This window comes from Bacillus rossius, chromosome 1, assembly GCF_032445375.1.
Source record: "Bacillus rossius redtenbacheri isolate Brsri chromosome 1, Brsri_v3, whole genome shotgun sequence".
Lineage (NCBI taxonomy): Eukaryota > Metazoa > Arthropoda > Insecta > Phasmatodea > Bacillidae > Bacillus > Bacillus rossius.
In genome coordinates, this window is record NC_086330.1 from 70,866,758 (window position 1) to 70,883,410 (window position 16,653).

General features: G+C 34.8%; 1 protein-coding gene across 3 annotated transcripts in view; it reads right to left on the reverse strand.

Annotated features, from left to right (window-relative positions):
• The window catches only part of LOC134537460 (uncharacterized), a 69,021-nt gene that overhangs the window by 7,227 nt on the left and 45,141 nt on the right, over positions 1-16,653 (reverse strand). The window contains exons 2-3 of one of the 3 annotated variants that reach the window (XM_063377928.1): positions 961-1,118; positions 38-178 (exon numbers count right to left, since the gene is read on the reverse strand). In XM_063377928.1, coding sequence (XP_063233998.1) covers positions 38-178; positions 961-1,038 — 219 coding nt within the window. In that variant the 5' untranslated portion in view covers positions 1,039-1,118. Of the gene's footprint in view, positions 1-37; positions 179-960; positions 1,289-16,653 lie in introns of those variants that run through there. The other 2 variants (XM_063377937.1, XM_063377919.1) reach the window with 2 other exon arrangements.

The following is a 16,653-nucleotide window of genomic DNA, read 5'->3' on the forward strand; positions in this document are numbered from 1 at the left end:
TTAGGAAATAAGTATGTGTTTTAGGTACTGAACTTACGGCACATTTTTTTCTCTTCGAGTCTGGCGAGGTAAAATCTGGATACACCCTTACACATTTTAGTGTCATCCTCGCTTGACAACCAATTTTCTTTGAACTGTGAATCAGAAATTTTTTTTTCCTACAGTTTGGGTGATCAGGCTAAAAAAACAATAAAGAAAGAAACAGGCACATTATAAAATGTAATTGATCTATTTGAAACTTAACACATCACAATTTTTGCTGTAGAGTGATGATGGTTGAAGATCCCATGAAGTTACAATCGTGATGACTATGAGTTGTACCTCTTTGTTACAAAAAATACTTTGGGGAAGCTACTGTTGGAAAGATGGTTTTGCTACCCCATGGCTGTTTCGAATTGTTAAAAACAGCTGTAAAAAATATTATTAAATTATTTTAATTTGAAAATCCAATTCAATGCAATTTCATGAGACAGTTTGATAAAGAAAATATTTTCTTAGCTGGGTCAGTCCTATGTTAAATACTATTAAAATTCAATTTTAAATTAGGTACAAAACATACTTATACTATAGCATAGGTAATAGAGATTGAAATGAAAACAGGTTGCCCTCCGAAAATTTAAGGATGCAGCTTAAGTACTGTAATGAACAAATGAGAATATGATTTTCTATTACAATACGTATATAATGTATTCCAGCTAATCAGAACATTTTGGATTTACTTCCAACATACTTTCAAGTTAATAAATGCTCACTACTTACAATTCTACTGGAAATTAAGACAATTTTTTTACATCTAAAGAACATATCAGGATAAGCAGTTTTACAATTAAATAGCTTATTCAGTGGAAAACGAATTTAGCAAGATATAAAGGTTCAGACTAACTGGAATACACTATAAATAGAATATTTGCTATACAAAATGCCAGCTTCATACACCCACACAAACAATACATAACTTACCAGTTGCTCAACAGTCTCTTTAGATTGTCGATAACTGGATCCTTGGGCACATTCCATGTACAGGGATTTTTCATACATGAAAGGAGAGCCAAAGAACTCAATTGCTGGGCCATGTAATAACTTCCCCTGCTTGTGCTGGAAATGGATATTTGGTTTATCTGAAATAAGGGATAGAATAAATTCACAATGCACTGTCATATCGAACAGTAGAAATTTGTTGACAAAGTAATTTAAGACATACACAAACATTTTATGTTGGAGAATTTGCTAAATAAATGCCTACAATTATGAAGAAGACTGTGCTGACGTTAGCTCCATCTGGTGGCTCTATCCGGCCGCTCGGGAAGGTAAATGCTTGGGACAACGGCCTAAGTCATTAGACGATACTAATAGATATTGCATCCCAGTTTAATATTTTTTACATTAAAATGTGCAAGGATACCGATTGAGCTGGTACTATCACCAGAGACTGAGGGTCTCAGAAGAGAGGTATTTATGGTATTTAGATGGGCCTCTTTGGTAAGTAAATTTAGGGGGGGGGGGGGGGGCATGTGATGTAAATATATTTGGCGAAGAGAAGTAAAAATATACAAATAGAATGTATTGTATGTAATGTGATAATAATAGAAACAATGTAATGACAACAATGTAATGTTGATTGAAGAACTGTTTAGAATGAAATGAAGGGGAAAAAAAATTACCCTTAAGTGTTATTGTGTACCCTCCACAAGGAATTTTTGGAGGGGACATGTCCCCCCCCCATCCCCCCCGCCAGAGAGGCCCATGGCTATTTACTACAATAATTATTTTATTTTCACTCACTTTGTCCTGGTGTAAACTCTACAATGTTTTTTGGGTAAAAGTTCCATATTGCGTATCCTGGTGTTATATGTAATTTAGTTTTTGTATCAGGTTTCGCACTGTCGCGCGAAACATGTCTGCGCTACGCGCCTCCCTACTGCAAAAATAATAAGCGTCATGTACCACAGGATCATGTGTACAGGATCAAAGGTATATTTGGATACACCAGGATACGCAATACGGAACTTTGACCGTTTTTCGCTCACAAAATAATATTTTATAAATAGAAGATGCCTGTAGGAAGGTTGTTAAGTATCAGCTAAATCGGTATCCCTGCATATTTTGATGTAAAAAATAAAAAACCGTGATGCAATATTTAGTAGTATTAATAAGTAATTTAGTCCATTGTTGTCCCAAACATGACCTTCCCGGGCAGCTGGATAGAGCCAGCAGATAGAGCTAATTTAAGCACAGTTGAAAAGAGCCCTTGTTTACAAAGTAATAGTCATTGCCAGGAGATGAAGAAAATTATCAACAATGCAATAGCTCTTGCCTTATAGATTGGTGGGAAAATGTGGCCGGAAATAGCAATTAAAAAAAACTTGAAGGTGCGAACGGACCCTTCGTGGAGCATAACAGTACTAAATTTCACGGCTCCAGGTCTCGCCGTCACCGACAACTCGAACTACATACAACTCTCGTTTAATAAAAAAAAAATTAAGTTCACCTGCTGTGGCATAGTTAACACTGCTCCGCACACAGTATGAATATCCTAAAAGTAGCAATCCATCTGTAAATGTTTTAAAGCCATCTTCTGTGTCCACATACCCAACCAAGTATTCTTGTTTATTTTCAAGGCATTCCTTAAACAATTTTAATATTTCACTGCTCATGTTTACACACTATTTCTAAATTCCCGCGCGTTTTGTCAAAAGGAAAATTAAAAACCCGAAGTTAACCGAAGGTGACTTCGTGCGTGTTCGGGCATGTCCCAATACCTTTGTGCAATGTAGGCTTCCCTTCATAAGTGTACGCAACATGTAAGCATGATTACCTGGATGAAACGATGGCCATGAAGCACAGTCGTGCAGTAAGAAATGTGATAAGCTGAAGGTGCAATCGTATGAAACAGCAAAACACAATGTCTACGAAGATGTCACAGTGTGTACCACAGTGTGTCACAGCATCACATCGTACCGTTTGTGTTATAATAATTATTTCACTCAGCACCATATTTAACATACATGTCGGTATACATTTGCCTATAATCAAAGAAAATATTGTTTGTGTGATTATGTCGTGTCCTGCGTTTGCCCTCGGCCACCTCTCTCTGCAACCAACATGGCCGCCTCGCAAAGAAAGCCGTATCCCAACAGGCTTCTCTACACCAGCCGTGGGATATAGGCTACGAGTGGTGCCACATACATACCATAGATAGCAGCAAGCATTTTTCGACATTTATAACAGTGCATATGGATTTATTAATGACTGTATAATATAAAATGTGTTTCAGTTCTATGTATGTTATAAATAATTAGTATCATGTGTGTGAATTACTGGGGAGGGCACAGGATGACCTGTATTCTGTATTGGGGAAAATATGTCACTCGTACCAGTGACCAGTGTAGGGAGGAGATCTATATAATGTAGGTACACAATAATCAAATTATCGGTGGGCGTCTCTCAGGGCGTGCGCATCTCTCTCGCGGGCTGTTGGCTGATAGTGATGCAACATCGCTCTTAATAACATCGATATCACGAACATCGATGTTCAAACGAAAAAGCATCGATGTCAAAAAACATCGTTCTGACCAGCCGATACATCGATGTTTTTAAATATCGGGAAAAGCATGCCAAAATGATTTAAATTATAGTTCCTGACCACAATATCCACAGCCCATTTATAGTCGTGTCTCATGCAGAACGAAAACATGTATTAAAAGCAAAGTCTGCTACCAAAAACTTAAAAATCCGCATGAACTACTGGACCAGCTCTCAGTAAACTTCAAAGAGTTGTGGACAAATTTAAATGACTACAACTTCGCAACATTAGTAGAAATAAAGGTAAACATTAAGGAAGGAGGCAATACGCATAACATGGCAAAATTTAAATACTTAAGTATTTTCACTTGATTTTTAATCCCTAATGAAAAAAACAACACCGTAAAAATGACAAAAAAATCATACAAAGAAATATAATATTTACATTTACTAAAAAAATGGAAGTGACAATTCTCTGATAAAAATTATACAGAAGCATCACAAAAATATATAAGGTCAAGGTCAGGGTTAAGTTATGTAAAAATAGCTGTGAAAATTATCTAGCAACATTAATATAAAATATAAATGTGCCCATCTTTCTTAAAAAAAAAAAAGAAAAAAAAACATTTATATCATAAAATGAATTTTCAGAAAATAGTTTCAATAAATACCTTTTTATATTAAAACAAATACCAATCTATAACAAAATGTACCTCAACAACCATGGCCGATAGGTAATTAAATTATAAAGTCTTTAAAAATTATGCACTTCCCGTGTACACACAAAAAAAAAGTTCAGGAGTTCCTTGCGCATTACACATAAATATTTAAATTTTACAATTCTCACACACATTATATTAAATAAAATATTATAAGAATAAATATACAATAACAATTGGTAAAACTTAAACTAAAATATAACATAGAAAATACATGAAACTTCTGTAAACATCTAGATACAAGGCTACTTACTAACCTTAACAAAAACTTCCTACACATACCAATGTCTGATACGAAACTCATTAAAAAATATGTAAATTATTACAATTCATTAAATAAAGATAGCCATTTAACTATAAAAATATATATTCATTTTAAGTCCAGAGTCTATGGCACCTCGGGATTACAATAAGTAGGTAGTACATACCTATAACTTTATGATAGCTAATGCAGTAATGTAAGTAGTGTGATCAGAGATATTTTTAAACACAATGTATTAGCTATCTTACATCACCAGATTAAGAAACTAAATATAACAAATCTTTAAATGAAAATTATTTTTATAACCGAACTATTTATTTCTTAAAATCAAAAATTTTGAAATAGAATTTAGGAACAGTAGTTTAGATAAATTAGGCCCTAGAAGTCTATTTCTTTCCTGGGTGATGGTTGCACCAGCCTCCGAGAACAAGCGCTCGCTTGGCACATATGTGGCGACGATGGGGAGGTATAACATTGCAATATTTGAAAGTTTTGGGAAAATAGACTTAATGTCCTGCCAGATTTCAATAGCGTCTCTTTTCATATGTGTAACAGGAGACGACAGGTACGTCTGAACCTCTGTTTCGTTGATAGTTCCAGCAGATGTTGATGCCTTATTTTTCATGTTTTTGTGTGTCAACTGCTTATGGTATTTCCAGATGTCAAATTCTTCCGAATCTTCTTGTTCCGACTCATCAGATGTGTCTTTCTGGGTGGTAGGTACGTTCGATTCCCTTATATATTTATTTAAGTAACTAATTACTTTTGATTTAGCGACGGGATCTTTGAAGTGCATAAACTTAAATCTTGGGTCAAGAGTTGTTGAAATTGCCAGAATGGCGGAATGTTCTATGTTATCAAACCTTCTAGCCAGCTGTTTTTTTATTTCGTTTTTAAATTGTACAATGATTTCATTCCTAGGTTTCATATTTTCGACTGTATCCCGGACACAGATGATTAACGGGATTACTTTGCTTACAGTAACGTAACTGTCTCCTGAAATTTCTTTTGTTACTTTTTCAAATGGTCGTAGCAATCCGACCATTTCTTTGACCCACTCTAACTCGCTGCTAGAAACCATTGGGGGAGCCTCGGTTCTAGTTAAAAGTATGGCTCCTACAATCGACACTAACTCCAAGAATCTTTCTAGCATATACAAACATGAATTCCATCTAGTGCGAACATCAAGTATCATTTTTTTAACTTGACCTTTTGATCCTGTTTCCATCTGTCTTTTCCGTAATTCGTCACTTGCATTGACACTCTTTTTAATGTATTTGACTATATCTCGAACCTTACTTATCAATTCAGTACAGTTATTAGCATCATCAATGGATTTAGTTACGACCAAGTTAATTGTATGGGCAAAGCAAGGAATAATTTTTTTTTCACCAAACATGTCACGATTGACCTTCATAACAGTGCTGCCATTATCTGTAAAAACAGCTGAAACTTTTTCAATTGAAATATTCCACTCTGAAAAAATATCTGTCAGTTTTTCAGTGATGTACAGCGATGTATGGTGTTCTGTCAACTCAAAAACACCTAATGTCCCACTGAGTAGTTGAGACTTGTCCAGAAAGTGATTTAGTTTGCATTGTTTCAGTCCAAATGTCATAAGTAATGCAATAGTTATCAGCATTCTTTATGTATGTTTTAAAAAGATCACTCATCGCCTCATACTTTTCGTCAATCCGGTTTTTTATTGTTTCTCTACATGGTACCTTGTACAATGGACACACCTCTTTCATTAATTGTAAAAAACCTTTACCTTCTACAGTAAAAAATAGTTTGTTATCCATGATTACAAAATTCACGATGGCTTCAGTGATTTTCTTTGATTTTTCCCCATCCTGTGATGTTATGCTGTTTATGTTGTTTATGAAATCATCAACAGTTGGCTGCGTAGTTTTATTAGAACCACGCACCAGAATGCTTGACGATGTACTGGCAACTGTTTTTTCTTGTGAAAGTGACACTGTTTCTGGAATATCATCATCTGTGCTGCACGATTTTGTCAAAGAGCAGACATTTGCATCGTTGTTTGATGTTGCTGTAGGATTATCATTCCTTAAGTCACTGGTACCAGATGTTGAGGCAGCTACTTCTAAATAACCAGTAATGGTATTACCTCTTGACTTCTTGTTAGGTGGTTCTGTATCTTGCACTTGCAGTTCCGAATGTACTTTTTCTAAATGACCACGAAAATTTGTCGTATTGCCTGAAGTTTTTAGGTTCTTATTACATATTTTGCACACAGCTTCTTTGTCACCAGTTTTGGTAAAATAGAGCCAAATCTTACTTTTTAATTTGTTTGGTGGCATTGTAATATGTAATGAAACAAACAAGCAATTTTAAAATTTTGGTTATATAATATACGTAGGGACACTTGTATTTCGCGAATACATTTCGCGTCAAGGTATTTCACAACATACTGTAGCTTTTAAGTATAGTTATTGGCTGTGGTCGGTGAGGAATGTTCTCCTCCACTTGACGGGGTCACTGAGAATGTGGGTACCGTTCTGCTGCGCGCCCACAATTCGTCACAACTCTGAGAACGAGATACAGTCTTTTGTGAAATATGTTGACAGGAAATGTATTCGCGAAATACAGATGTCTCTAAATATAAGTAAAGTACATAATGGTAATAAGTTGTAAAAAAACGAGATAATACTTTTTTTATATTTCTTAAAATGTAAACAGTGTTGGCACATATTTTACACGGAAAAAGCATTAAAAATACTAAGTTATTTAATAAGCATTTTTTAACAAGTAGTGACTAAAATTTTATATAATATTGGTTTTTGTTTTCAATTCAAGTAGGTAAGATAAATCGGGACATACATATATGTACTTAATAAATGAATATTTTTATAAAATTTAATATTTAAAAATCATGTTTTAAGATGATTTAAAGACAACAATATAATAAATAAATAAAAATAAAGATTACATTCCCTCCAACATTAACCTGTAACCTATAAATACAATATATTCATATTAAATTTAATAAAGCTAAACTTTTTATTAGTGAAATATTCAAAACATTAAAACTTTTTTCCTTAATTATACTAGTATGCACAAGTTTCCACGTATTACGTTCGTAAAATCACTACTTTCGAAAACTCGGAGGTGGCATTTATAACCCCCCCCCCCCCCCCTTTTTTTTTTCTTCCAGGCGAAGAAAACTAGTATTTTACTTTTTGAACCCTATATATCTATCTGGTATGATTTTTGTATATTTGAACTTAATAAATTAAGTGCCATTAAATAATAAATATTTTTAATGCAACGACCAAAATAACCTCCGGCCGCAGCATGTCAACATGGAATGTTTGCTGGCCCTCCTCTCCTCGCCAATCCCTGCCTGCCCTCCTCTGCACTGTGGCCTATCGTGGATGTTTGGACTTGTTAACAACCACATTAATACCGGCTTACTTAATTTTTCCGAGAAGAGCGTAAAAACATTTTACAACTGTCAGCAAACTGATAAAAGCTGTATACTAAATCCACAAAACAGGGCAAAAAACTGGCCCGCTCGGCCAGTGTTTTATTTTCGTTCAAAAGTGACTAAAAAATTTGTATGTATCAGGTAGAAAACATATGGCTGTAAACGTAAGACATTAGGACTCTAGTTATCCTGAAATACTATGACATGTTTTTCGAGTAGATATACACAGCGATCGACCAGATGTACACCACTTTTTGTTTTTACTGCCGCCGGCGATGTTTATTTTGACAGCTCAAGCAATTATCTTTTCCCATGGGATGACAAACAAAGTCACTTCACAGAGTAAAAAAATAATTACGCCACTTTTTCCCCAAACATGATGCCTTCTGTCCACCCCTGTATTCCCAACCCATACTTTTTAACATTCCAAGTCTCACTTGCGCCAGTATCTAATTTTTATGGGAGAGATAAAGGCAGAATGAAAAAAGCAACCGAAGTATTACTGTTGTCGACAAGTAATACTGGTGGATAAGCTATAAGAATTTCCTACCTTGCATTTCTACACCCTTCCTCTTATCAGCTGTATAAGTTAATCTTTAACAGCTAACGCGTTAAAAATGTTAATGAACGCACATTGATTACCAGAATAAAGGGTAACAAGCACTTGTTTAGTTGAAAAAACTACTCAAGTCGTCATGCCTATTAACTGGGTTACTTATAACATTTTTGAACCGTGTTTACAGGCGAACATCCGCCAAGGATGTGAGGAATGTGTCAACACAACGACGACAGAATCGACGAACACATTCAAAATTAAAATATCAGACAACACAAGAATTCCATGGAAGAAATTTAGTCACAAAAAAAAAAAAACACAGACGAACAGTGGCCTAATAATGATGGGACAGTTTCAACAATATCAGGAAAAGCAGACAGTCAACAGCATTGGCAACGCAGCAAACATACTAACACAACAATGAAAATAAACAGGTATTATGTTCAAAATACCTATTAAGGTTCATTGCTAGGTCAAATTGTTCGACATCGGCTGATCTAGGCTTGTTATCTGTGCAATTGTGTGTTTTTAAAGTTTTTTTTTCTTATTTTGCAATCTTCCGTTTTTTCCGTAACAAACAGCGCTAAACTGAAATGACAATAGTCTAAATAATTGTATTATATTAAATTTCCTGGTTTTGAATGAATCATTTAAATAACACACACATGGATGTATAATAAACTATAGTATGCATATCATCAAAATACTCGATGACTGTGTGCGTTTCAAATAAATTTAATTAAGACTAATGATTGTATTATAATTTATAAACATAATACTTTACTTACCTACTTATCCAAAAGTACACAAATCATGAAGAGAGCAATATCCAGTAGCATTGCACAACCCGAAATACGCGCGAACGCGACTCCACGTATCGTCGAGTATCCACGAACGAAATGAAATGAATGAAAGGGGCGCACCGGTTGCTCGCGCGCCATTGGTTGGTAGTGTGTGACGTCACCGGGGGGGACATCTGGTTATGTGGAAGTAATGCCACAAGCGATGTATGCATTGGTCCAAACTATACAAGAATTTTAATTTCAGAAGCAGAAACAATAGCAAACACAATGATTCACAACACACATTTTTAACATTTCGTATGTAGATATTTATCTAGAAAATTACTTCAGTGTTGATTAATGTTTTAATCAAAATTTTAAATGTAAATGTATAGTTGTTTTTTTTGTGGAAAAGGGCATGTCCGTAATTTTAATGTATGTAAAGCTGGCCGTATGTTAAGGGTTTATGTGTGTTAGTGAGGTAAGATGATAAGCGCGACGCTCGCTGGTGCTTCTAGCGCGGTGTCTCCTCTCAATTGGCGCGCAGTCTTCTCGTCATTCGTATGAGCGGTGACCGTAACATTATATGGCCGAGAAATGAAGATAAAGGTGTACTTCTACACTGCCCTTAAGTGGTTTCAAGATTTTGTATCGGTTGTTTTATGCCTAAAAATTACTCCGAAAACAAGCCATTTTCACTCTACTAAAAACACAGTTTAAAAACTTAATCCGAATTCAAAAGTACCTTTCAGCATTCAGCGAACACTTAAATGCTTTTCGTAAACAGACCCCACTCGGATATCTTGAGTAGTTTTCAAATCACGTTTTTCCTGAAGCTCTGCGCACCGTGTGTGTGCCCGGGCAGACTGCAGCCTTAAGACACAGGCTTACTTAAAATAAAATTACCCTTGTTTTTTGTTTTTATTTATCATTTCATGAATATATTGAAAATAGTACAGATCATGAGAGATCGATCTATCCAAAAACCATTGCGATACGACATTTAGTTTTCAAGAAACTTTTTTTTTAATCTTCGATACTTATAAAACTTATATTTTTAAGTATAAATAAATGTTGCATATGCTAAACCATTTTGGTTGGTATCCTTATCATTTTTTTCCAGTATTTTAAGAAGTCTAAAATCATTTTAAAAATAACTATTTTTTGACGTGACGTCTAATAAATCGATGAAAACCAGCTGCACGCACGAAAAAGTTTTCCGTTACGCACATTGTCCTGTTACGCTATGTCCCGTTACGCATTGTCCCGTTACGCTATGTCCCGTTACGCTCATTGTACGCTTGCGCCGCATCTATCTCTCTTCCACTCGATTGGAAAAACCATCGATTTGACTTTTTGAAGGCACATTAAACTTGAAACACTCCCATTCGTTTCCTACTTTTCCTATCATCTTCCTATCCTTAACAGAATAACACAGATTTAAAGAAGTTAAATAGCAAACATGTATAAAAGTTATAGTTATAGTAATCTTTTCGTTAAAGTATTAAACATATTTGAATTAATGAGTGCAAATAAAAGACAATTCATCAATTAAATTGTAGATTTAATTTCTCTCCTTTGTATCCATACAAAATAGTGATAATTCAATAAAAATTATTCAATTTTATTCATAAAAGTATGCAATAATTTCATCAAAGTTTTTTTGTTATGACGTCACGTTAAACTATCGTTCGTAAACCGACTTTACAGACAACCAATTTTTTTATGAAATGTTATAAATTTTAATATACATTGGAAGCGAATTTCCTAATTGTAGCTATTGTAATTTACTGACCAGACTCAAAAAAAGAAAGGTCAAAAGTTGCCAATGTTTAGATATTATAACTGTAGTAAAAAAATACTTATTTAAAATAAATAAACTTTTTTTACACAATTTATTTTTAATTAAAAAAAATAGGGAAAAAACATGAAGAGTATGTGCAGGTTTAAAATGTAACATTAATTTTCTCGATAGAGCTAGCGAGATCGTATCGGTATCAATCAATAGCTTGTATGTACAACAAGCTATGAAATTGTCCATGTAGTCTCGCTGCTTTTCCCCTATATTTTTCAAAATTTAAAAGAAAATTCTTAAGTAAACAAATTTTTTTAACGGTATTTATTTTTTCCAAATGATTTTACACATCTTAAAATACTGGGAAAAAATTGATACTGAAATCAACCAAATAGTTCAGTATTTACAACATTTTTGATACCTACTTAAAAAGTAGGTTTTTATAGTAAGTATAGACAGTTAAAAAAATTGTATCTTAAAAACTAAATGTCGTATCATAATGTTTTTTATATATTCAATAAATATTCATGAAATGATAGTCAAAATATTATAAAATAACTAGGGTAATTTTAATGATGAACGATGTCGATGTTTTTGGACTTTTTCGTCGATGCATCGGCGATATATCGCTCTTCAAAACATCGATGCTAACATCGATGTTTCATGAACGATACATCGATGTTTTGAAAACATCGATGTATCGTTTGCATCCCTAAGAACAGATCTTTTGACCAAATCGGTTCTTTTGGATCAGTTTCGTGAGATGATTCGCTCTAGAGGTGGGTTGTTTCAGCAATTTTCGGTATCTGGTCCAACCTAATACTGATACAGCATTGTACCATATTACAAGTCTCTGATACTTCTGTATCAGAATGTAGAGGTAGGTTGGGACAGCAATTTTCAGTATCAGTCCCTACCTTATACTGATACAGTAATGTACCTAGGTACAAGTCTCTGATACTTCTGTATCAGACGGTCCCAGGAGGCAACAAAGCTCCGCGTGCGCAGACCGTGCGACCGGAAGGAGAATCAGATACATTATTTATCACGCCCGGTAATTCTCTACCTCTGATACTCTCATGACCGCCTGATACAACCAGTATCAATCAGTTCAACATTCACTGCAGTTCGTCCTGGCCGTGTATCAGCATGTTGCGGGCTGTCATGCTTTGTAGTTAGTATCATTATAGTGAAATAAGGAATTGATAAGTGCACGAAAAAGACTTCATTTGTGTGGAATTTTTTCACGGAAAATAATGAGTTTGCTAATTGTAATTTGTGTAAACAAAAACTGAGTTATAAATCATCGACTAATCTGAAGAAACATTTGAAACGTAAACATTTATATAGTATGCTCACTAATGTACCTATCTGTTTTTTATTTTTTATTTTTGATAAAATCGTGAATTTTTAATGTATAAAAACACTAGTTACTAATTGTTTTCGAAAAAAGAAAGTCCATATGTTGATTACATCTGTTATTAGTGTCAACTGAGAATTTATTTGCATTTTCATAGCTGTTAGGTGCACAAATATAAATATTATATCTTGTATTAATGTACTTTTTAATATTAAAATTGCATTAGTTTTATTATTGAACGAGACGGTGCACGCACTGCGCACTGAGCGTACTTTGAAGTAGGAGAATAAACAAAACGACTTGTAACCAGGGCTGCCACTCTGATACTCATGAAAAACCTAGATAACCTACAAAAAAACCCAGACACATGGGTAAAAAACCCAGATGCGTCTAAAATGCTATCGTTGAAAATGTTTGCGTACTAATTCAAAAATATAAACATAACTGGTTTTAATATAAAACAATTAATTACCTTACAAGACTGAAAACGGTTAAATACAACCAATACAAGAAAATTACACTGCAGCAAAATGGCTGTATAAGTAATTCTTGGACCAGTACATATCATAAAAAAACCTACAAATATATACATGACAAAACAAACACCATCACTGCATCCTTTAAACCGGTAATTGTTTTTATAAAACTGCATCATGTACGTTAGTCTTTATTCAGAGTCTGATTCTACAAGATTGGTTTGAAGGTTAATTGTTGCATTGGTTTTGTGTTCTGCAAGCCTCTTTGAAGAATGTGTCTAATTTAATATTCGACTTAGCTTCTTGAAAACTAGTTTTGTGTTTATATGTATTTTTGTGTGTGAAACACATAGACTTGTTTGCATTTATCAAACAGATATTGCAACAGATACAGTAGCTACTACCTTTATTATTGTTTTAGGTATAAAAATAATTAAAATTATAAAAAACCTAGAATTGTTGGAATTCATTATTTAAAAACCCAGAAACCCAAACACCATTGGAAAAACCCATATCTGGGTGGAAAAACACATGAGTGGCAGCCCTGCTTGTAACAATATCGCTTTGCGCCTCTCCTTCAAGGCTTCAACGCCTTCCCCTGCGCTTCCTCCCCTACATTCTTTCCCTTCTTTATCCCTTATTCGTCGTTCCTGCTCCCTCCCCTTTCACAAGCTCCGCCCAAGTGACCGTCATCTGCGATCGGGCACTGTATTCATTGGCCGTGGTGTTGTTCCAGCTGAATTCTGAACTGATACTAAAGTCTCTGATACTTTTCAAGTGTACTCGTTTGCCGTTCTTGATACAGGCGCGTATCAGTGCCAAAGTATCAGGTTGATACTTTTCGACCCACCTCTATCAGACGGTACCAGGAGGCAACAAAGCTCCGCGTACGCAGATCGTGCGACCGGAAGGAGAATCTGATACATTATTTATCACGCTTGGTAATTCTCTACCTCTGATACTCTCATGCCCGCCTGATACAACCAATATCAATCAGTTCAACATTCACTGCAGTTCGTCCTGGCCGTGTATCACCATGTTGCGGGCTGTCATGCTTTGTAGTTAGTATTTTTATAGTGAAATAAGGAATGGATAAGTGCACGAAAAAGACTTCATTTGTGTGGAATTTTTTCACGGAAAATAATGAGTTTTCTAATTGTAATTTGTGTAAACAAAAACTGAGTTATAAATCATCGACTAATCTGAAGAAACATTTGAAACGTAAACATTGATATAGTATGCTCACTAATGTACCTATCTGTTTTTTTATTTTTTATTTTTGATAAAATCGTGAATTTTTAATGTATAAAAACACTAGTTACTAATTGTTTTCGAAAAAAGAAAGTCCATATGTTGATTACATCTGTTATTAGTGTCAACTGAGAATTTATTTGCATTTTCATAGCTGTTAGGTGCACAAATATAAATATTATATCTTGTATTAATGTACTTTTTAATATTAAAATTGCATTAGTTTTATTATTGAACGAGACGGTGCACGCACTGCGCACTGAGCGTACTTTGAAGTAGGAGAATAAACAAAACGACTTGTAACCAGGGCTGCCACTCTGATACTCATGAAAAACCTAGATAACCTACAAAAAAACCCAGACACATGGGTAAAAAACCCAGATGCGTCTAAAATGCTATCGTTGAAAATGTTTGCGTACTAATTCAAAAATATAAACATAACTGGTTTTAATATAAAACAATTAATTACCTTACAAGACTGAAAACGGTTAAATACAACCAATACAAGAAAATTACACTGCAGAAAAATGGCTGTATAAGTAATTCTTGGACCAGCACATATCATAAAAAAACCTACAAATATATACATGACAAAACAAACACCATCACTGCATTCTTTAAACCGGTAATTGTTTTTATAAAACTGCATCATGTACGTTAGTCTTTATTCAGAGTCTGATTCTACAAGATTGGTTTGAAGGTTAATTGTTGCATTGGTTTTGTGTTCTGCAAGCCTCTTTGAAGAATGTGTCTAATTTAATATTCGACTTAGCTTCTTGAAAACTAGTTTTGTGTTTATATGTATTTTTGTGTGTGAAACACATAGACTTGTTTGCATTTATCAAACAGATATTGCAACAGATACAGTAGCTACTACCTTTATTATTGTTTTAGGTATAATAATAATTAAAATTATAAAAAACCTAGAATTGTTGGAATTCATTATTTAAAAACCCAGAAACCCAAACACCATTGGAAAAACCCAGATCTGGGTGGAAAAACCCATGAGTGGCAGCCCTGCTTGTAACAATATCGCTTTGCGCCTCTCCTTCAAGGCTTCAACGCCTTCCCCTGCGCTTCCTCCCCTACATTCTTTCCCTTCTTTATCCCTTATTCGTCGTTCCTGCTCCCTCCCCTTTCACCAGCTCCGCCCAAGTGACCGTCATCTGCGATCGGGTACTGCGCTCATTGGCCGTGGTGTTGTTCCAGGTGAATTCTGAACTGATACTAAAGTCTCTGATACTTTTCAAGTGTACTCGTTTGCCGTTCTTGATACAGGCGCGTATCAGTGACAAAGTATCAGGTTGATACTTTTCGACCCACCTCTAATTCGTTCAGAACGATTCGTTCATCTCGGTCAATTCGTTCTTTTCTGTGTATGGGATCTGGCTCTTTTATCAGGTGTCGTAACTCGTTCATCCTTTAGAGTATTACATGCGTGTTTTTGTATTTGAATTTGAACATTGCTTTCCGTAGCCAGTGAATCACAGTTGCGTATATGAAACAAGATTATTTACATTTTATTACTTTTTAAGTTACAAATATTAATATATAGGCTATTTACACTCTAGTGACAGTAAAGTGTTTACATGTAGACCCACACATTTAGAGAAAAAAGACAAAAATTTAATACTACTGCAATTCAGTATGAAGAGGAACAAATGAAGTACATTAATTAACCCAAAAATGGTAAGTGTGAACATTTGTAGTTACTTTCCCTGTTATTTTTTAATTCATACGGGTTTTTTTTTAAGTTTTTTATTTCCAAATTTGTGTATGTGAATGTGAAAAAGCAATTTTAAACCACTACTTAACAGTTGACATTTTCAGGTATAGATACTTTTCATGTTACCCTATTTTATTTGTTCAGTTATCGTTTGCTCTTGTGAACATGCGCACGCTGTGATTACTAATTCTTCAGACTCCTGACGTCATGAATCATTTTACGAACGAATCAGACCGGGCGCGTGACCGGTTCTCTCATCTCGTTCTCTCGTTCTCTCGTTCTCTCCGCGTTTTCGTTCTTCCGAATCTTTCAAGGTACCGGCTCTCAAAGAACCGGTTCTTTACATCGCGAACGAATCGCAAGATTTCGTTCTCTCAAAGATTCGTTCTTTTTGAACGAATCGTTAACGAACGACCCATCACTTTTGGCTGGGAGTTCCCTGCGACTTATTGGGTAACAGAAGGCTGGCAGTGCGTGTTGGTTTTGTGTGTGTGCTTAGGGATGCAACATCGCTCTTAAAAACATCTATATCACGAACATCGATGTTCAAAAACATCGTTCTGACAACCGATACATCGATGTTTTAACCGATGTTTTCAGGAAAAACATGCCAAAATGCTTATAACTATAGTATGTAGCCAAAAACCATACCTACTACAGATTCCTGACCACAATATCCACAACCTATTTACAGTCGTGTCTCGTGCAGAACAAAAACATGTATTAAAAGCAAATTCTGCTACCAAAAACTTA